This window comes from Panthera onca, chromosome B2 (genome assembly GCF_046562875.1).
Source record: "Panthera onca isolate mPanOnc1 chromosome B2, mPanOnc1 haplotype 2, whole genome shotgun sequence".
Classification (NCBI taxonomy): domain Eukaryota; kingdom Metazoa; phylum Chordata; class Mammalia; order Carnivora; family Felidae; genus Panthera; species Panthera onca.
The window spans coordinates 88,613,867-88,637,609 of NC_138343.1; the positions used below are offsets into that span (position 1 = coordinate 88,613,867).

The following is a 23,743-nucleotide window of genomic DNA, read 5'->3' on the forward strand; positions in this document are numbered from 1 at the left end:
CCCCGTGTTGGGATCTGTGCTGACAGCTCAGCCTGGAGCCTGCTTCAGATTCTGTGTCTCCCTCTCTCTCTGCCCCTCCCCCGCTCAAGCTCTGTCTCTGTCTCTCTCAAAAATGAACATTAAAAAAAATTTAAGAAAATCATAAGGACGAGAAAATACACGTACAGTACTGAACTACATTTATTGGAAAAAAAAATCTGCACATAAGTAGACCCATGCAGTTTAAACCCAAGTTCTTCAAGGGTCAACTGTATTTACTTTACTGGCATTTTATCAATTTCTGTGTCATTAACTGTCTATTATATCTGATACCTTCTCACTGAATTTTTCTTCTTGTTGAAGAATATTTTTAAGAGTTCTTTTAGCGAGTGTCTGTGAGTGGTAAAACCTTAACAACACATATTTATAGAGTAGTTACCAACATGTCAGGTACTGCTGTAAATTACATACATTGTTTAGTCCTCACAACAACCCTACACACTTGTTTAATAAATATTTATTGAATGTCTACTCTGTGTTAGGCACTGTTTACACTTGGGATATATCAGTAAACACAGCAGATAATAACCTATAAGGTAGATACTGTTATTCTCATTTATAAATTAGGAATCTGAGTCACAGAAAGTTAAATACCATAGTTAGTCTTTAATTTTCGCTCCGTCCTGAGTGAAAATTTAGCCAGGCTTAAAATTTTAGGCAGTCTAATTGTCTTCCTCTGTAAGTAATATATTTTTTCTCTCTGGGGGCTCTTATCCATTTATCTCATATTCTGCAATTTCATCACAATGTGTCCAAAGATTTATTTTCACTTATTCTGTTTGGTATCCTGAGTGAACATTTGACTGGAAGACCTCCAACTGTCATCATGAAAGATGAAGATTCTTGGGGCGCTTGGGTAGCTCAGTCGGTTGAGCATCCGACTTTGGCTCAGGTCATGATCTCACAGTTTGTGGGTTCAAGCCCCACATCAGGCTCTGTGCTGACAGCTTGCTCAGAGACTGCAGTGCAGCCTGCTTCAGATTCTGTGTCTCCTTCTCTCTCTCTGCCCCTCCCCCACTCATGCTCTGTCTCTCAAAAATAAATAAATATTAAAAAGAAAGAAAGAAAGAAAGATGAAGATTCTTAACAATCCTTTTTTTCGAATATTGCTTCTCTATCATTTGGTCCGGTTTCTTTTCTTCTGGAACTCCTATTACATAAACATTTGAGTCTCCCAAGAACCAGTGCCCAGAGTAGCTTAAAAAGTATGTTCACAGTTTATTCTATACTCCTTCCTTTCAGAGATGGAGCTCACTTAGTTCCTCTCCCTTTGAGTGGGGGCTGGATCTAGTGATTTGTTTCTAACAAAAAGAACATAGCAGAGTGATGGTATGTTAGGTTATTGTGATGATTAATTTATGTGTCAATGTGCCTGGGCCACAGGGTGCCCAGATATTTGGTCAAACATTATTCTGGGTGTTTCTGAGAGGGAGTTTTTGAATGAGATGAACATTCATCTACAGATAAATCAGCAGACTGAAAGCAGATTACTCCCTAATGTGGATGGGCCTCATCTAACCGTCAAAGATCAGAATAGAACAAAAAGCTGACTCTCCTCCAAGTTGAGAGAATTCTTCCTGCCTGGTATCCTTCAACCTGGGACATCAGCTTATTCCTGACTTCAGACTGAAACTGAAACATTGACTCTTCCTGGGTCTCAAGTCTGCCAGCCTTCAGACCAGAAACACTGGCTCTCCTGGTTTTCAGGCCATTGAACTTGGACTGAACTACACCATTGGTCTCTGAGTCTCCAGCTTGCTGACTTATCCTGTGGGCTTTTTGACTTGCCAGCCTCCATAATCATGTAGGCCAGTTCCTTAGAATAAAGCTATACACACACACACACACACCCTCTTATTTCTATGTCTTTGGAGAACCCTGACTAATACTGTTATAAAAGGCTATTGCTCCTCTTGGTTCCCCCCATCTCTCAGTCAGGAAAAGCCAGCTGCCATGTCAGAAGGACACTCATGAGGCCTATGGAGAGGCTCGTGTAGAGAGAAACAGAGGTCTCTGGCCAACAGCTAAAGAGGAAGTCTGCTAATAGCCATGGGTGTGAGTTTGGAAGCTGGTCTTCCAGCTGCAGTTAAGCTCTGAGATGAGTGTAACCTTGTTGGACACCCTGAGCCCAAACTATCCAGCCAAACAGCTTCCAGATTCCTGAGAAGTTATGTTAGATGATGAATGTCAGCCTTTCCAAGCCACTCAGTTTTGGGGTAGCCTATAGATAACAATAAATAAATAATACAGTGACTAGCACATAGAATAGACACAGTATATATTTATTAAGGCAATGAACAGGATTACTATGAGGATTAAGTGAGGTGTATGTGTGCATGTACGAATGTATGTGTACGTGTGTGTATATGCGTGTGTGTGTATATACATATATATATTTAATGCATACAAACTACATATAATAGTGCTTGACATCCAAAGCTTTTACAAGTTTAAGTGCATTCCTCAAACCTTTCTAATTTAGCAATATCTTTGTGTCCAATTTAGAACTTAATTAATTTTTTATTATAATGACTATCATTTATTTCCTAGATTTCTAACTAGCTCTTTACCACAACTACTTGCTCTTGCTGTTTCACTCTATGTTCCATAATTTCTTGTTCCATTTTAAAGGATGCTTTCATTTACTTCTTTGAACTCCCGTCCCCTGACTTCACTCTTTGTATTCTTCCCTGTCTAATGGTCTTGCAGACTGCCTCTGTCTGGAACCAGGACTTTTCCTTTTTTTTCTTTTTTTAGAGGGAGAGAGAGACAGTGAGTGAGCATGAGCAGGAGAGAGGGGCTGCTCCATGCTCAGAGCCCTGACGCAGGGCTCGATCCCATGACCCTGGGATCATGACCCTGGGATCATGACCTGAGCTGAAATCAAGAGTCAGATACTCATCCCACTGAGCCCCCAGGTGTCCCCAGAACCAGGACTTCTACTGAAAGTACAGTGGTCCTGCTCTGCAGTGGTACCGGAGATACTGCAGAACCAGGAGAGGCTTGGCTCAGTTCTGACAATGAGGTACAGCCAATGCCAGGTCACTATATACTTTTTGTTGTATGTGCCCAGGCCCAAATCCCTCCTTTCTCTAAGATTTCCATCCAATCCCTGGGGTGGCTTGGACAGTCATGTAACACAGTCCCCTGATTCTGACTACACCCGTGTTGGGATAGTAAGATTCTCTTTTATCAAGAGATGAACTCCTGTTAAATCAGTTCTTCTAATTAAAGGTAAGAGTAAGACAAAAAAAATGTATTGCCAAGAATGCCGTATTAATCTGTCTTGACTATTCCTTTGAGGAGCCACGTGTATTCCTTACTGTCTAGCTTATCAATTATAATTTTGAGGCACAGACAATACACTTCTGAATTCAAATTCTCATAATTACGTAACTACGAAACATCTTGTGTAAAGGCAGATGCATTCTAGAGGAATTACAAGCCGTGGAAGAGGAATTCATGGCATACTATACTTACTCATGTAAATATTGTACAATAATTTACAGTCTGCACATTAAATTGGGAATTAAAAATTCATTTAATGGTAGACAGAACTATTATTTTCATTCCCACCTTAAAGAAGGAGCTAATATAGGATAAAAGATTCATGTTGAATGACATCACACATCTTTGCTAAGTAAGAGCTGTGAGACATGCTGAGACCACCACACGAGGGGATGGAGGTGATGGCTAGGGGGAACAAGGATGGCCTAGGAAGAGATGCTGTGAGGAATATAACAAGGAGTCAACACAGATCAATAAAAGGGCCGGCAGGAAGCACTGAGGTGAACAAGCACAAGTTTACAGTTCCATGACTTTCTCCAGCAGAGCTCATGAGAAGCCCGAGACTGTGGGTGTACCCAGGTTTAGAAAACACAACAATAGTTTGCAGTCTCTCTAAATCCATTTAACCAATTCCCTCCTAGAAAATGTTTAGGATCTTCTCTATGCTGTTAGTATTCAGAATTAAAGTTCTGCTATTGATGATGAAGCAAAGAGAAGAAATTCTTTGTTTCCAAATATAAAAGGGCCTGATTTGGGAGAGACCACAAACTCAATGACTTAGAGCAGGAGTTGACAAACTACTGCCCCAACGCCAAATCCAGCCCACTGCCTGCTTCTGTAAATAAAGTTTTACTGGAACAATGACACACCCTATCATTTATGTATTGTCTATGGCTATTTTTACACTACAACAGCAGGTTGAATGCATCTGCACTTACACATATAACCTGCAAGGCCGAACACATTTACTATCTGGGCCTTCACAGAAAAAGTCTGCCCACCCCTACTTAAGAGAACAATTCTATCACACTGGGTACTTGCGCTTCTAGAACACACAAGTGGATGGGTTAAGGCTACATTAGCAAGTATGCCGTGAAAAAGGCATTCAGAAATAAAAAAGTGAAAAATTGTATGAACCTCTGACTTAAGACTTAAGACATCTATTAGGTCCTAAAGTCCACAAATTCTGCTGGTTAGTTCAGTAAAATTCAATAGGAACACAAGAGTAGCTCTATAAAATCAAAATACAATTTATTTAAATAGCTATCAGCTTTAATAATGCAAGACAGGAGATGCGTTTTCAAATGAGTTTGTCATTTTTAAACAAAGGCCAACCTTATTTTTTTTTTTTAAATATCCAGTGACTCTTTTAAATTTTTTTTTCAACTTTTTTTTTTTTTTTTTTTTGGGGTGGGGACAGAGAGAGACATAGCATGAACGGGTGAGGGGCAGAGAGAGAGGGAGACACAGAATCGGAAACAGGCTCCAGGCTCCGAGCCATCAGCCCAGAGCCTGACACGGGGCTCGAACTCATGGACCACGAGATCGTGACCTGGCTGAAGTCGGACGCTTAACCGACTGCGCCACCCAGGAGCCCCAAAGGCCAACCTTATTTAAATTGCCATGGAAAGGAATCCACTAAGGAGTGACTGGATCCATGTTAATTTCTCCTACAGAATTATCAAAACATACCCTAAGTGAATGCTGGCATCTAGTAGTAGAATATATGTTCCTAAAAAAAGAATCCCTTTGCATTCCACCTATAATCTACCTACTAACCCTGTTCAAAAGCTCCAAAATCCAACAGATAGCTATTAGTCACAGAGAATTATTATTAATGCCTCTCCCTGCTATAAGGAAATTTAGTAAGAGGTAAAAGAAGGAAATTCAAATTTTCATTCACATTTTTTTTAGGAAATGCTACCCATACGCTACATAACCTTCTATCCTCCAGACTTTGAAAGTACTAAGGAAAAATACTTAGTAAGATGGTAACTGATGTTTATTATACTCACATATAAGTTTTAGACAGTCCAGGTTTATGGCTTAGTAGAGTTCTACTTATCATACCATGTACATTTCATAATACAGTGAGACATTGGTTAATCAATGTTTGCAGTACTGTGTTTACCACTTTACATTAATACAGGTTTATAGTTGTTATAACTAGTTTATGACCTTTGTTGCTCAGTTAAAATTAACTGTTGCTTATCTTCAGTAAAGAATTTAACCCTTAATCATAACACTCTTACTACAGGAAGATAGGATTCCAAATCAGTATTCTCTAACTCTAAGAAAATGACTCCTAGAAAGCATTCTAAAGGAACATTATAGGGGCACTTGGGTGGCTCAGTCGATTAAGCATCTGACTTCCTCTCAGGACATGATCTTGTGGTCTGTGGGATCAAGCCCTGCATCGGGCTCTGTGCTGACAGCTCAGAGCCTAGAGCCTGCTTCGGATTCTGTGTCTCCCTCTCCCTCTCTGCCTCTCCCCTACTCGTGCTCTATCTCAAAAGTGAATAAACATTAAAAAAAAATTGAAGCAACATTAAAATAAGTTTATGTATTACAGATATATATTAGCTAAAATATAGAGACTAGTGACATCACCCGATCACAAACAAATGTACATTCACTGACCGTGATATATTTCAAACACAACAGAGTAACGAGATGGGATTTTATACAAGTATATTCCCTGCATGAGTATTCATAAATTTGCATAACAAATATCACCAAAGAAATCCAAAGAACACAATCAATTAGTAGAATTTAAAATACACATGTATGTATGGGTGACTGACTGGCTGACTCAGTAGAGCATGTGACCCTTGAACTCTGGGTCATGAGTTCAAGCCCCACATTGGGCATGGACGTTACTTTAAAAAAAAAGTATACACTGTATATATGAATCTTTCTTCAATTTAATTTTTTTTTGCCCTAGTACCCCAATCTCAATAAATTTGAGGAAGGTGAATATGGAATCAAAGTTGAAGCATTTTGAGAACTATTTAAAGCACTTGAAACTAACTATATGCAGAAATAATCACCATTCCAGAGTATTTCAGTTCAATTACTTTATAGAGATTTGCTATAAACCATCTACTGCAAATTGTTCTCTTTTATACAGTCCAAATATACAGTACAGTATAGGTTATACAATGATACATAATCACAACTTGAAAATAATTTTGGTCTTTTATACCTTAAACTTTAAGATCAACATTGTGGTGGAAAAGTTAGACTTCTCATTGGTTTCTAAAAAGAAAAGGTCAAAGACCATAAATGACATAAATTAATAAAGCTCTTACACCTACCTTCGAGGAAAAAAAGGAAAGCTTTCTAAAACTAAGTAGAGTTAAAGCTACCCTAGACCAAAGACTCAGAAATTTGGCTATATGGTACAAGTTTCAAAATAAGGTTCAAATAATTTAAATTCCAAAAGCCCATCTGTGTGACAGAACAAAATCTAAGACTAAACCACACGTTTGCCTTGCTCTGTAGTCTCATTTCAGAACCATTTTACTATTGTAGTGGATCTCTCCTACAATCATACAGTTGAATGCATCTTTGCTCACAGATAACTATAGGCTGATCAATTTCCGTATCAATCCATAATGGGTGATAGCAGATATCTACAGTCACAAAGTCAGGGCAGTTTCCACACCAGCTGGACTTGACAGTAACCTTACTGAGCATACAAAAAAAGAATGTTTCAATCAGAGGGGTAGAAGGGCTGGACCGTCAAAGAAGCATGTAAGAGGAGTCTGAGGCATATGCTGGTTGACACTGTTCATCTAAAGAGAGTGTACTAGTGCAAAGACTTTATCTTCTTTCCTTCCTGTTGAGATGAAAGTGTCAACCTGTTCTGTGCTGATGCCTTTAATCATTTAAGTCACATAACTAATTCTCAGTGTTCTCATTCTAAACTCACCAAGCAAGTCTTGTAACTATAGTTTCCCTAGTGGCATGCCAACAGTGAGAGAATATGCTGATCAGCTATCTCTAATGAATGATGTCCTTTCCAGGTAGGTTTCTTCTACCTGATTTACTGGTGGATGATAACAAGTCTGACCCCCAAGAGATGACACTCTCTCTATATCCCACCTCACTGCACTGACAAGTTAGGCTTCTTGACCCTGAATGAACCGCAGCCTATTCTCTCAGGCTACATATACTCAACCCCACCAAAAGCCTCATATTCCCACTGGAACTTCTATAAAGCCTATCAGGATAAAGAAAAGTATAGATATATTCTTGCCTGGAGACATATATTAAAGGCTTTAAAAATTGTTAACTTTAGTATCTGATAGTTCAGTTATATAGAAGTTATTAAAAATCTTAACTTTTAAGCTATTTAAGAACAAAGTAATTATTAATCTTTTTGTTTTATGTGTTATCTAGCCAAATTAATCTGTCTGAAGTGGACTACATTTTAGGTGGCAGTTAGCTAATGGTGCCCTGCATTAGTCAATTTACATGACCAGCATAGGTTTTTTCTATTTCAGTTTCTCCTCTTGGTCTTGGTTGTCTACACTGACTCTGTTAAGTGAGAGGCCATCCCTTTCATTTGAGTTTATTAGCTGCACTGGTTCCATTAAAGGAAAGGCCATCCCTGCTTCTACTTACCAGTATAAAAAATGTGCTCTTTAAGTCAAGTAAGAATGCAGTAAGGAGGCCACCATTATCTCTGTGTCAAGAAGCAAATTCATGTCATTAAATCAAGCCAAACTGTTTTCAAAAGACAGTATATATATCTTTAGTGGGAAAGCCCAGGCGCTTTCATCAATAGACGGGGGTCGGATGCATTTTTACCTACATATCTACTCTGCCAAATGAACTGGTAGAGAAAGCAGAAAATACAAGGAGAGTGCGGATATCCAAGAGAAGTAAAGATCAACTACTTTTGTCGTCTTCTAGTTGATGAAGATGAAGCCAGTGGGGTCCTTGAAACTGTCGTCCCTGCCTAGTAGGCCAAGTAAACAGTTGCTGAACCATACTTTCGGATTACTGTCATACACTAGTCCCCCACAATACCTATAATCAGTTTTTTCACTTCTTCAGATTCTTTCAATTTATGCTCTATCATTCTTGAAGTGAGGCAATCAAAACTGGATGCAGGTGTTCCATTTATAACTCCAACTTTTAAAAAACACACTTGGTTTTCTTGTCTGCTGCTAAGCAACAGAATGACATTCTTACTGAGCTACTATCATGCCCCATCTCACACCCATTCCAGATTTTTTTTTTTCTACAAACAAAGAAAAGGTAAACAGGTTCAAACTTCCACCGCTAATCCACATTGTTTTAGTAAATGCACATGACCTCTCTCCAAGACACTTTCTATGCAATATGTGAAAAAGTTGTTGTTATGCCATCCTTTACAAACTGCATTAGTTTATTAAGGCTGCTACAACAAGGTACCGTGCACTAGGTAGTTTTAACAACAGAAATTTATTTTTGCACAATTCCGAAGGCTAGAAGTCTGAAATTGAGGTGTCAGAAGGGTTAGCTTCTTCTCAAGCCTCTCTTCTTGGCTTGAAACTGGCCATATTCTTCCCTTGTTTTCACACGCTCTTCCCTCTGTGCTTCTTTGTTTTTTTTTTAAATTTTTTTTTTTTCAACGTTTTTAATTTATTTTTGGGACAGAGAGAGACAGAGCATGAACGGGGGAGGGTCAGAGAGAGAGGGAGACACAGAATCGGAAACAGGCTCCAGGCTCCGAGCCATCAGCCCAGAGCCTGAGCCTGACGCGGGGCTCGAACTCACGGACCGCGAGATCGTGACCTGGCTGAAGTCGGACGCTTAACCGACTGCGCCACCCAGGCGCCCCCCTCTGTGCTTCTTTGTATCCTAATCTCCTCTTCTTATAAGGACACCTGTCATATTGGATTAGGCCCCACCCTGATGACCTCATATAACCTTAATTACCTCTTGAAAAACCCTTGCTCCAAACACACTCACATTATGAGGTACTGGGAGTCGGACTGCAACATATGAATTTTAGGGAGATACAATTCAGCTCATAACACAAGTATTTAACAGTAGGTTACAGATACATGTCCCTTTAGAAGCAAAGAATTGTATCTTCTAATTTATTTTCAAATGGTTCAGGAAAAAAATTATGCATATGGTAAGGGAATCTACTTTTTATGCTACATTTCTTTAAGTCTAAAATTAGTTTGAAATTAAAGGTTTCCTTTTAAGTATTTCAAGGTCTATTTAATGAGTTAAATTTTTACAGCCCTCCTCTCACGAAAAGACATCATCGTATATGGCAGGAGAAATGCTTGCAATCAGTGTTTATCAAACATAAAAAGAATCTAGTGAACAGAGAAGAAAAGGACCAAAGGGACTGAAACAAAGTACGCCCCATCTTTATACATCTATAGCTTTAGTATATATAATATACTAAATATATACTATAATATAGCTATAGTACATACATCATTATACATTATAGCTACCCTTTTGTCATGGATAGCAGAAGATCCTAAGTACAACAAAGCTTCCTTCCTGTCTGTTCTAAGTTCCCACCTTTTGCCTAACAAATCCACCTAAAAGATCCACCAAATTCATTACAAAGAAAATTACCCTATTTATCAACCCACTTCGCTAGTCATTCTGGAATCATACAGTAAACAAGGCCTAAGTCTTGGCTGGAGGGTCATTTCTCCCAATAAGGTTGCACAACAGACCATTCTCCAACCAAGCACACACCTGTGACGTTCTTGGATGCATGTGGGCTTACTGCACACCAGCCTGCTTTGTCTCTCTTTATCATAGTATTAGCTTGTTCTTCACTAGGCATATGTTTACTGCTCTTTGCATCTACTGAATTCCAACAAGTGTATACCACTGACTCTGCAAATAGCTTATTTAGTGATGTTTTTTGGTTGATGTTTTAAGAAGACATTTGTTATTTCTCTGATGAAACCAGTTCTCATCTCAACCCTAAACACATCTAAAAAATGAAAAAGATCTCATGAAACAAATGAACAAAACAGGTTGAACTATATTGCACTATCTTTTAGGGCTAAAACTTCTGAACAAATACAGATCTGTTCAAATATTTTCTTCTACGTTTTTCAAGTTGCAGATCTAACTGTCCATCTGTTCAATAGATATGCTTATCTACTAATGAAAAAATGAATTGATAAGAGATAGCTATCACTCATTCATTCAACAGAAGTTTACTAAATACCTACTATGTACATTCACTATAATGAACACTGTTCTATGCACTAGTCGTGAAAAAAAGTAAACAGTCAAAAACATGGTCCTTCCTGTCAAGGAGTTTTTAATTTAGGAATGAACATTCCTTTCACCAGAAATAAATCAAAAGGGTAAAAGAGATAAGTCAGCCTCAATCTCCCCTCACACATGATGGAAAAAATACTTCTATTTAGGAAGATATACAAGAATACTTGACGAAGGTGGGAATATTTGTGTAGGACTATGCTGGGTAAATCTATACTATCATTTCCACAACTATACAGGTCCATCTAATTTATAAAGTGTGGGTTTGTTTTTTTTTAAATACGTATGACCTAATTTGGTCTTTCCAATAGTTTATGTGATAGGGTAAGTTTGGCTTTTTTTTAATAGATAAATAAACTTTTAGCTTAGTACAAGTGGCTTACCCAAACACATAAATCTTTTAAGTGGAAAAGCCAAGATAAGGACTGAGTTGTATGACTTGGGTCTATGATACAGACTAAATAACAAATACCTTTTCAGTTTTTAAATTATCAAATAGTGTGTGAATCAGATACTTGAATCCTACTGCTAAGCAAAAGTTTTAATCATAGCTAAAGTCTCAACAAGATCCTACTGCTGCTTTCTCTCACTTCAGGGTACTGGCCATAGTGAGCCAAAGCAGTGGAACTGGGCAGAAAATCTTTTTTTTTTTTTTAATTTGATAAACTTGATTCATTGTAATTTGTAAATCTAAGGTGTACAGTGAGTTACTTTAATACTTTTATATATTGAAATGCAATTACAATTGAAACAATATTTGAATTGTATCATTACAGTATTATTGTCTACACTCATTATACTGTGCATTAGATCTCTTAAACACTGTCAGTCTTACCCTCCCCCCACCCTCTATCCCCTGGTAACTACCATTTTATTCTGTTTTATCTATTTATGGGTTTGACTTTTTTAATGAACTAGGCCAGGTAAAGGTTGGGCTCAAAAATTGGTGACAATGGCACTGGGACTTATTTTAAGGTTGCTCTCAGTGTACTACCAAAGCAGCAATCAAGCAATATGAAGGATATGAACCACAATACAACCCCAGCTCCTGACAAAGTTACCCATGAGGTTCATGAGGCTCAAGCAGCCTTGATGGTGAAATCTGTCGGGGAGAGAGAAGCCCACTGCCCTGGGCTCACGGCCTGTTTCACCGCTGGCTCAGAAGGGGCCACGTCAGCATGTCAGGATCTATCCACCGGCATATTAGGCAATTCTGACCCGATTATACTTTCATTCTCCTGGGTTCTCAGTCTTATTGAGTAATCAGAACTGCAACATGCCTGGCTATGCCTAACAACTTAGGAACATACCACCTAGACATCAACAACACATAGTTTTACCTGCTAAAATTATTTGGGGGATTATGTGTCCCAATGCTACTGTCCACTAGGGTATAACATTGAGAAGTGGCCTATGGAACCCATTTGCTTAAAGCATTATTATGTATTGATTCCACAAACTATTACTTAAATTTTCTAAATGTAATTTAAATAATTGTTATTTATAAATGCAGAGCAATTAAGACTTCAAAGTAAGTTTGTTTATAATAAAAACAAAAGACAAGAATTCCACTTTCTTGTAGAAGTTTCAACTACAAAATATTTATAGAATATAACTTACTAGTTTGCATTTTACACTGGATCACGATGTTGTGTATGTTAGTTACAATGTTATATTTCCTTACCAATCGCAAATCTTTTCTAATAGGTAGTAAGGAAAAATCTCTAGTTTAAATAGAGGCAGTCAAGTTATTAGAATAACCACCATTCTGTGCTTTTACATAGCATACAATTTTAACTATGACACTGAGACCACCAAACTTGGGTTCAAATCCTGACTCTAACATATTGCTCTGTGTCACTGGGAAGGTTACTAATCTTTTGGAACCTTCATTTGATCATCTGTAAGATGAGAATGACACCTACTTTCACTGGACTAGTGCAAAGAATTAAATAATACGCAAAATGTCTAGGACAGCAAACAGAATACATTCAGTAAGCTTTCCCAAACACGGGCTAAAACCCAGGTCTCCAACATCCTCTAAAGCTTTGCTCACTAGGCACACAGACTTAAGTCTTATAAAATGGCACAGATGTATTATGTTTATTAGTGTAAATTATATATAGGCCTGTAAAGTATAACTCTACGACACCATCAATCTGATCTCTCTGAAGTTAAATGCTATAACAGACTCAACATTTAATAATACTAATTTTGCTTATTTAAAAAATTTGTAGAATTTAGAAAAACAGGTGAAAGTGGCACTGGATAATTTGTATTGCTTGTTAAGAAAAAAAAAAAAAAACTCTCCCAGGAAGTTGAAATTTGTTTTGTTTATTTTTTTCTTCTCATATATTTCCTCAGAGCAGACAGAGGCATTTAAAATTAATTGCTGTTCCTTTTTTTCAAAACAGTTCATAACATCTGAATGTACTGCCAATGATTACACGGGAGGTTCAGAGAGAAGCCAAGCCCCTAAATCTTGTCTTATTCCCTGTTTGTTCTCCATCCACCAACATCACTGAGTGTAGGACAGAAGTGTACATTCATGGAAGAAAGAAGGGGGTGACATGATGCCGTGCCTAAGTGACAAGGGAGGTGTTTGCAGATTGATATGAATGCCAGTGTTGTAGCTTCTGCTTGTTTTAAGAGACCAGAGGACTGTGCTGCCTTCTCCCTTTGTTCCTGTGACCTACTGAGTGCCCACGTCAGCATCTGATACAGATCCCAAGGATGAGAAGACACTAGAAGTGAATACTAAGTATAGGTAGAGAGCACTGAATATAGACTTGAGAAGCAATAAAAGTAAACACTGCCTGGGTAAATTTTTCCCAATTTTGAATTTTCCCATTTATAGCACTCAAATGGCATTATTTTTATTTTACTGTAAGTTAATTGTAAATCATTAAAATGTAACTTTATAAATTTTTTATACACTCAATGTCAGAAAATTGTATAAAATAAGTGTATAAATTATTTTTATAATATTTTAGCAGATTGAACTACCACACAAATTTTATTTAATGCATTCCTACAATGATTTTACATCTGTGTTTAAGTAACCGAGGGAAGCTGGAGATGATGCTTGCCATCTAGAGTTAGATATGTATAGATCTCCACTCTGGAGATAGGAAATCTTCTCAGGCTTTTACAAATCACACTTCTTAAAGAATATACTCGTATGTGGAATTTAAGAAATGAAACAAAGGAACAAAAGGAAAAAGAGACAAACAAAAAAAAAAACCACACTCTTAAATACAAAGACCAAACTGGTGGCTGCCAGAGGAATGGTAGACGGGAGGATGGGTAAAACAGAAAAAGGGGATCAAAAGAACACTTAACACAATGAGCGCTAATGTACAGAATTGTTGAATCATTATATTGTATCCCTGAAACTAAGAAAAGAAAATGAGTTTAACAATATATAGTCATATTCTATCAGTTTCTTGAGGTAAATTAAAGAAAACTGGATTACTTCATGATTTCCTGACACTTAGATATTGTTGATATAGAACATTTCAAAAGCATCCCACAGGCTATACATTTTTTAAGGTATCTAATTTATTTTTTAAATTAATCAATTAATTTTTATTCTCAAGTTAGTTAACACACAGTGTAGTCTTGGCTTCAGGAGTAGAACCCAGTGATTCTTAAAAATCACCATAGATGTAAGGTGCCTAGCAAGTTAGTATAATTTCTTGTTTTTATCCTATTTTTCTTCCTGAAAATTCCCTGAATAATTAACTGTGCTATATTTCTTCTTAAAGTTAAATTTCACTGGAAAATTTTTAAATGAGGCATTATCTTGCTCAGAGGACCTAAGACTTTATAGTACATAGGCCAATAAAAGAGTTAATATATCAGTAAAAATAAGGTATGGCATAATTTAAGAATGGACAGACCTACCCAAGAAAAGATAGCTGACAATTTTACACTCACAAGTGGTAAGTCATTTCACGACAGACCAATTAAAACATGGGCTAACACTATACTTAAACACGCATTCAGGGATAACGGCCCTTTTATTTCACAAAAGAAGAATCTGGGAATATGAGAGACTGTGTGACTCAACCTAGATCATGAAGCTTGTCACTGGGCCAGAACCAGAATAAGTCTTCTTTCCACTATACCAGGTTACCGGTTAAACTCTGGCTAAACATTGTGCCCCAAACTGAAAATACTGTATTAAACAGACGCTCTTATACTTACATACTTTCAGGCTTCCATAGATTAGAAAAAATGCCATGTCTATACAAGGGTATATACTCTGATCTACCAATAAAAAAGGCTATATATCCAGATGGTTGTATAGGTCAATTCTAGAACAAATAATTCCCATCTATCGAAGCTATTCCAGATCAAAGAAAAAAATGGGAGTTTCCCATATCATTTTGCTGCGTTGTCATAATCCTAGCCTCAGACCTGATAAAACAGCAGGAAAAGGAGAACTACGGCTCAATCTCACTTAATAAAGCAGATGTAAAAATTACTTATAAGTATAAATCCTTAAAAGATACTAACTATGAACCAGGCACTGCTATAGAACTTCATGTATAGTAAATCATTTAATCCTCACAAAAACTCTCTGTGGTGCATACTATTACTATCTCCATTTTACAGAAGGGAAAGCTGAAGTACAGGAGGTCAAGAAACTTCCTCAAGGTAACAATTCATAAGTGATAAAGCTAGAATTCAAACTCAGGTTAATTTGGCTCCAAAATATTAGGAAATTAACCCAGCTTTGTATTAAATTAAAAACATGTAGGGAGGCAAGGACTATTCGAAATAAGTCATTATATTGAGATGAAAGAAAAAAGATGAATGTATCAATGGAGGCTTAATATACATTTTTGATAAAATATTCTTAAGCAAACAAAAATTATAAAGACTATTTATCAGAAAGCAATATCAAACAACATATAAACCCAGTAAGCTGCATGAGGAGTTGTCTATTTAGTTCGATACTAAAGTTCCAGTGCCTAAAACAGTACCTAGCACATAATAGTCAAACGTTTGTTGTATAGATGTTTTTAAAATGAAACATTAATGACATTCTCACCACATTAAAAATAACACCGGTACACCTGTTATGACTCTTGCTGCACATTATTTATTAATTTCTATCTAATAAAGCAACACTTTAAATATTAAAAAAGACAAGGTATAGTAATTTTGAGATTATGTAATCGTATCATTAGAAAATCCAAAAGACATAAATAAAAATTAGAACAATTATAAGCATTCAGGAAAGTGAGCAGATACAAGATAATGATACAAAAACAATGAACTTTAACAATAACCTATTAAAATTAAATAGAAAACAGTACCTGCGACTACAAAATGCAAAAGATAAACCTTTTAACTAGAAAGATACAAAACCTAAGTGAAGAAAACAATACGCTCTTTCTTGGACATAAAGCAAGGCTTACGTGACAGACAGGAAGCCTTATTAGAAAGCAAAATGAAATAAAACGAATACACTTCTGATAAAATCCCTTGCCAAAAGCTGTAAGTGGCAGAAGAATATACAAGGATTTAAAAAAAGGTTTAAAAGCTTAGAAATGAGACTTTCCCCACCACAGAGTAAAACACGCTACAAAACTACCATGATGGTACTATTATCACTACTACTGTTACGTGCAGCTAATGTTTATTGAGAGTTTACTATGTTCGAGGCACCCTTTAAGCGCTTTACATGTAATTTAATTCTCACAATGACCCTAATATCTGTATTTTTAGTCTCTCCATTTTAGAGAAAAGGAAACAGAAATACCAGAGGTTAAATACCAGAGGCTGACTAAGGTAACACTCAAGACAGGCAAGAGTTCGCTATAGTGGGAAAACTACCGGTATCCCATTTTGGAAAAGTAATTTGGTTATTGTATTCATTCATTTAATAAATACTTATCAAAGAGCCAATCTTTACCAAGTACTATTCTAGATGTTGGAAACCCGGCAATGAAAAAGACAGACAAGGCTCCTACTTTCATTAAAATTTATATCCCAGTGTAAGGAGACAGATAATAGCAAGAAAACAAAATCATTTCAAAGTGATACAGATGCTAGAAAGGAAATAATACTGGATAAAATGAAAGGAATGAGCCAGAAAGGGGCTACCTTTTTATCAATGTCCAAGAAGTGATCTCTGAAAAAAAAAAAAAAAAAATACTTGAGTTGAACACTGAGCTAAGAAAAGGGCAGCCATGTAATAAGCTAGAAAACATTCTAGACAGGCAGAAGGGCTGGGACCAGATCAGAATGTTCAAGTAACAGAAAGAAGGCCAACATGACTGAAGAAAAGTAAACAAGTATATGACAGTAAGTGGCCCCTAGTAGGTCCCAGCCACATACTCTTTGATCCAGTAATACCACTTACAGGATTCTATCCTACAGCAATAACAGCATGTATATGCAAATTTCTGCACAAAACAATGTTATTGCTAGATAGTTTATAAAAGGAAAACAATTGGAAAAACCTGAATGTTGATCACTTGGGAAATGGCTGAATAGATAGATTATGGTATAACCTACACTACACACTTAGTGGAAAGTGTCAGGTGGTATATGTAGAGATCTGGAAAAAAGTCCTAGAGATGTTACATGAAAAAAGAAAGTAGGTCAATATACATGACAAGATTCCATTTTTCATTAATGAGCCTCCTAAAATATGGTATCAAGAATTTTAACTCCTAAGTCTGGCCCTGGATAAATTCCACTTTGCTTCTTAGCCCTCCTGCATACTATCATTCTGCCTCTTTTTCTAATTCATTCCCTGCCAGCATTTCAGCTCATCTCAGCTCATTGCTTATTACATGAACAGTATTACAAAAATTTTAAGAACACAGAGAAGAACCTCTTCCTATAATTATAAAAACAACACAATACACTTGAAATAATTTTGAAATGACTGAATCAGTTCTATTGATTTTAGAATAGTCAGGTGGCATCATAATCTATTTAAAAATCAGAAAGCACATTATCATGAGCAATTACAGGCAACTAAGTATTCGGTTGGCTATCACAGTAGCAAAGACATAAAGGATGGTTATTCTTACCTCTATTTTTGTTCTATAGAGAACAAGTCGTCTAAGACCGCATAATTTGGCAATGTGGTTGAAAGCTTGAGGTGGTAATTTATCACAGGATGAGAGATTTAAGTCCTGTAAATTTGGACACATCTCAGAAATAATCTCCAAGCAAGTTTCATTAAGAAAGTGGCTACAGGATAATTCCAGGCGCACTAATTCAGATCCACAAACCTTTAGAAACCTGTAAAAACAATGTTCCATGTGAATTTTGTAAAACTAAATGATACTTTTACAAGTACACTGGAATTACCTCAACTCTTAATAGGCACCTTCAGAAGAATGGATTTCTACTAGGGAAAATGTAAAGCTCGTTTCACTTAAATTCTCATTTACTGCTTACCAAAATAGGCATGATTAGGCTAAAATAAATCAACCCGATATGATAAGATGTATTCACATCATGGAAAAAGTCAGCCAATGCTAAGTGAAAAATTAAGAAAGCAAAGAATGCATTTCTCCTATCTATCTAAAATTCACACCTGAGTTTGTAGAGCCAAAATCCAAAAACATAACAAAACTCTTAGAAGATATTTCCCCCTAAACAATATCCATTCAGTGCTGGATAATTTACTTTGAATATGACACACAAAGTGAAAGCTTTAATTAAATGACTTCAAAATACATCAGACTAACCTCCTCTTAACTAAGGAAATGTGGAATTGGTTTAACCATACTATTGTAATGTTCCTTATGTTTGTTACTATTTACCATACTGATGCTGAAATTATTACAAGATATTCAATTGCAGGTTCGCGTCAAGTACACAGAAATTATTCAACACGGTGGACATAAAATTCCGTATCAGACTGGTAATAACAATATTTATCTTAGTTGCATTACAGATGGCGGGGGGGGGGGGGGGGGGAGAACAGTCCCTTCCATAATCATCATCTGAAAATAATATAAAAGGAGATGTGAGTCTAAGAGTATCTGAATCCATGAAACTTTATCACCTAAGCAAATTGAACCCTTAAGTGTACCAAATCATCCCTGTCCAGGTCTCTCGACATTTTCTTGCCTATGACAATGTCACATCAGTGACATACTGTTAGTTTATTCATGCCACATCTTTTTTCCTCATTAGCTTTCAAATACACATATAAAATAAAACTGACTAAATCAATCACGAAAATAAAAGAAATAACACTAAAGGATTAATTTTTGGCCCTGTTCCACTACTTCTAAGCATGTGACCTTGGAAAAGGCATTTACCCAAGTCTTAGCATTTTCTCAGCTGTAAAAGGCAGACGAGAATTACATAACAGCACTCACCACACTGCCTCATGGTTTTGAACATCAAACAATATGTGAAAGCAGTTGGTAAAGGTCAAAGCACCCCACAAACATTAAAATAAAAGTTAAATCGTGGCCAAGTCACATTCAAACAACAATAAAAAAATTCAGTTGCTACCAATTTATTTTAAATGTTGAAAATAACTATTGCCCACATATCTTATTTACACCTGAACGCCATTTATTCTCAATCCAATGCAATATATGTTCTGTTCTCCCTAAATTCGCCCTTTCCTTTTAAATGCCAAATTCAGTGCCCTTTCTTTTCAGTGCTTGAATTACTTGACTTATTGTGGCATCTTGCACAACTGCCCATCCCTTCCTTAAGATTCCCTGACACTCCTCAAGCTACTCCCTCTCCCAGATTTCTTCAAACCCATCCCACTACTGTTACCTTTGCTAAGTTAAATTAGGTAAACTGCAATTTGCATCAATCATGTTCATTAATTCATTTAACAAATATTTATTGAGCTCCTAGTATGATCTAGGCATTTCTCTGGGCACTGGGGAGTTAGCAGTGGACAAAACAAAGTCCCTGCTCTCGGGAGGCTTACTACATTTTGGTAGGAGGCAGGCTATAAACAAGTAAATGAGTAAAACAAATAATAAGTGAAAAGTGTCGGGGCACCCAGGTGGCTCAGTAGGTTAAGCATCCAACTTCAGCTCAGGTCATGATCTCACGGTTCGTGAGTTTGAGCCCCACACTGGGCTCTGCACTGACATTGCTTGGGATTCTCTCTCTCCCTCTCTCTCTCTCAAAATAAGTAAATAAACTTAAAAAAAAAAAAATGAAAAGTGTCAAGGAGGAAATAAAAGCAAGGAAGGGCAACAGGAAGTATCAAGGGTAGATAGGGTGGTTGGAGACACCTCACTGAGATGACTCAAGACCCAAAGGAACTAGCAGTATAAGCAAAGCAGGTATCTGGGAAAGAACTTTCCAGGCCGAGGGAAAGGCAAGCACAATGGCTCGGGGGCAGGATACCACACAGACTGAGGAAATGTGAAGAGACTAATGCGGGAGGTACAAAGTGAGGGGGAGATGAAGCACAGGTCAGAGAGATAAGAGGCAGTTCATATAGTGTCTACATTTTACTTTGAGGGGGATGGCCTTCTCAATCATCAGAGGGTCTTGAGCAGAGGAGTGACACAAACTCCTTGTGTTTTAGCAGGATCACTCTTGCTTCTAGGTAGAGGAGAGACTCAAGGGGAAGAGGAGTGAAAACGGGGGCAGTCAGGTCACAATATTCAGGAAAGAGAAGATGGTGCACGAGATCCAGGTGGTAGCAGTGAATGTGGTGCTCAATATTCAGGTTCTGGATCTACCTCAAAGGTAGGCAATGTATACTAATTATGACAGGGGAGCCTGGGTGGCTCAGGAGGTTAAGTATCTGACTTCGGCTCAGGTCATGATCTCACGGCTTGTGAGTTCCAGCCTCGCGTCGGGCTCTGTGCTGACAGCTCGGAGCCTGGAGCCTGCTTCGGATTCTGTGTCTCCCTCGCTCTCTGCCCCTCCCTCCCCTATCCCTCTCTCTCACTGTCTCTCTCTCTCCCTCAAAAACGAATAAACATTAAAACATTTTTTTGAAATAAATAAATAATGACATACCTCTATACACTGAATTGAACTCAGGCTCATCTATTCCTCAACTACTACTTTTTTTTTCTCTCTCACTTTTTTTTTTTTTTAATCTTTGTTTATTTTTGAGAGAGAGACAGAATGTGAGCAGGGAAGGAGCAGAGAGAGAGGGAGACACAAAATCCGAAGCAGGCTCCAGGCTCCGAGCTGTCAGCACAGAGCCCGATGTGGGGCTCGAACCCTCAAACCATGAGATCATGACCTGAGCTGAAGTCGGATGCTCAACCTACTGAGCCACCCAGGCGCCCCCCCCTTTTTTTTCTCTTAACTACAATTTCCTCCCTTACTAACTTATTTATATTGAGCTTTATAAGCTGCCTCAAATTCCACTTATGAAAATTTGAATTCCACTTATGAAAATTCTTCCACTTGAAGAATTTATGTTTCCTCTATTCTTAAACAGACTAAATTCTATGGACTCAGGGTATTTTTCCTGTAGGTTAAACTATTCCTAAGAAATGGGACAAAATTAACAGTTTTCCTAGCTTTGGGTATAAATAATAGTTATAGGTGGTTCTTCGTATTTTTATAAACTAGCAACCTAGAAATGGATGTAGGGTTTCAGAGAACCTATTTTGCTTTGATACTTCTATAAATATTTGAAGATTATAGAAGTTAAATGAGCATATTAACTCTTAAAATCTTTTCGCATCTTATCTCTTGAACGTCTTCATTATTTGGCAAAGTACTTTGTTCTATAATTCTTTCCCAAATTGGACTTGGAATACTTGGACATCCCTTTTCTCCTTACTCCCATTATTGAACTTTTCTCCTCTAAAGAATTTACAGGCCAATCAGCAGAAAACCAACCGGTTAACAGACTAGAAAACTTCCCAAATTGATTTAATGAATGGTAAAATTTGAAAGCACAATGAAGATAATGATCATGCCTGTACTACCTTTCTGACTTTCCTTCTCTCTTTTATATTACATATTTTCAGTGTGAGCAGATTAGTCAATATCCCTATACTCTGTTTTCCTGAACTTACAGGATCTACACTACCTAATTTTTCATGATCTCTCCAGTTCAAGAAGGGAGAAGTAGCAGCAGAGTCAATTAATTAGCTGAACACAACTCTCATTTCTTTCCTTAATGCTCCTCATTTAAATTTTATTTTAATGCATAATTACATGTATGTTTTTGTCTTGGTCATGTATTCATTCATCTCAATCATGACACTGGTCACTCAAAATGAGAACTAAGCTTCTTTATTTCCTACAGCCTATTCATTCCACGGTGTGAATTCTCATAAAGTATTTCTTGATATTGGGGGTATTATGAGAAGACTTAATTTCACACGAACAATCCCAAACTAGGTCTCCTGCTATAAGAAAAGAAATAAATGGCTTATCCTTATGTGGTGAATTAATTTGTCCAGAGTAATGTAAGTACATAAGAAGTAACTTACTAAATGGAAACTTGCAGCCTAAAATAATAAAATCATATGAATGAATGATTTGAGTTTACTCATCAAAATAAAAGACACTAATCCTCACACTTGCCTGATGTATAAAGATAAGGGGAGAATTAAACACAAATATCTATGGCTTCTGATTCCTAATTGTACATTTTGTTAGCTGACTCTCACTGAGTTTTATAAAATAGCATATTTAAGATAATCTTTAATCCCATGTAATTTGGAACATTATTTAATACATCTGATCCAAAATGAAGCCGTTAAAAACAAAACTTGCTGGCAGGGGAAAAAAGTCTTAAAGTTGTCTCCAATCTCTGGGAATTGGACATTCTAAACAACTTTTTTTTTTTTTTTTTTTTTTTAACGTTTATTTATTTTTGAGACAGAGAGAGACAAAGCATGAACGGGGGAGGGTCAGAGAGAGAGGGAGACACAGAATCTGAAGCAGGCTCCAGGCTCTGAGCTGTCAGCACAGAGCCCGACGCGGGGCTCGAACTCACGGACCGTAAGATCTTGACCTGAGCTGAAGTCGGCCGCTTAACCAACTGAGCCACCCAGGTGCCCCTGGGAATTGGACATTCTAAAAGACAACTGTATAAAGCATAGGTAGGCAACTGAGTAAACAAATAAACAGGCAATGAGCTCTTTATCCCATAAAATTGTAGCTCTGTGTCAAAACATCTAATAAAGTTCTAGAAACTAAAAAGCATCCAAGAATGTTTTCTAAAGGAAACAATGAGAGGAGTCAGGGGTAAAAATCTCTGCATAGCTGAGGTGGAGATCAAGGTGATTAATTTGGGCAACTATCCGAAGAAAAACAGTAGTGGAAAAATAAACCTAAGGCTTTTTGAGCATCAGAGTGATATGATTAAGCCTCAGAGCACAAACAGGCAGGGGGGCAAAGAAATATCCAAGACTTTAGGGAACTGTATTATAAAAGAAAAGTGGAATTATAAAAGATGTGATTTTAATGAGTAATGATATGCATGAGCAGTACTTGAAGTTGCAAATCACAAATCTGGGGATAGAATAGGATTTTAATAACTGATTAAAACTTTTAAGTTCTTGTTATTCCGATTCAACCTATTTTCCTGATCTTCTGAATAATATAAATTCCTAAAAAGTTCTTTGAAATCCAGTTAAACAGTTCCAACTTGTGAGGATAAGGTTTTTTGGCAACAAAAACAAACGGTATCAAACTTTTCCCAAAGACTTACTCATCATCACTGGTCTCTGGTTTAAAAATGTACTTTTTTTTCTTTAAAGTATTATAAATAAGTCTTCTTCACAGTAATGAGCATAAATAGACCGTACTTATTCATAGATTATTCATTAATAATCAAGCCATGAATATTTATTGTTTATTCTGGGAATGCTGCCTACAAGGCATAATGACTATCAATTCGGCAGTCAAGTCAAGGGGGCCAACAGCAATCAGTAGGCAAAACTCCAATATCTCCCACCCAGAAAAAGAATTCTCTCTTCTCTCCCTGGTATTTAAACTTTTTACTTTCTTAATGGGAACAAGGACTATGCTTAAAGGAATGCTATCAAGATTTATAGTTTTACTATCTGAAATACTACAGTAAAATATGGAAAACTTAAATGTATGTATGTACCTTCGTGATTATTTAAACAGCCCCACAGCAACTAACATGGCTGAATTGAAAATGGAAGAGAAATTGCTAGAGAGAGAGTAGATTGGAGATTTAGTCTTGCAG

General features: G+C 37.0%; 1 protein-coding gene across 3 annotated transcripts in view; it reads right to left on the reverse strand.

Moving 5' to 3' along the window:
* The window catches only part of FBXL4 (F-box and leucine rich repeat protein 4), an 82,785-nt gene that overhangs the window by 21,062 nt on the left and 37,980 nt on the right, over positions 1–23,743 (reverse strand). For all 3 annotated transcript variants that reach the window (XM_060616234.2, XM_060616236.2, XM_060616235.2), the window contains one exon: positions 17,643–17,856. In XM_060616234.2, the coding sequence (XP_060472217.1) occupies positions 17,643–17,856 (214 nt within the window). The remainder of the gene's footprint in view (positions 1–17,642; positions 17,857–23,743) is intronic.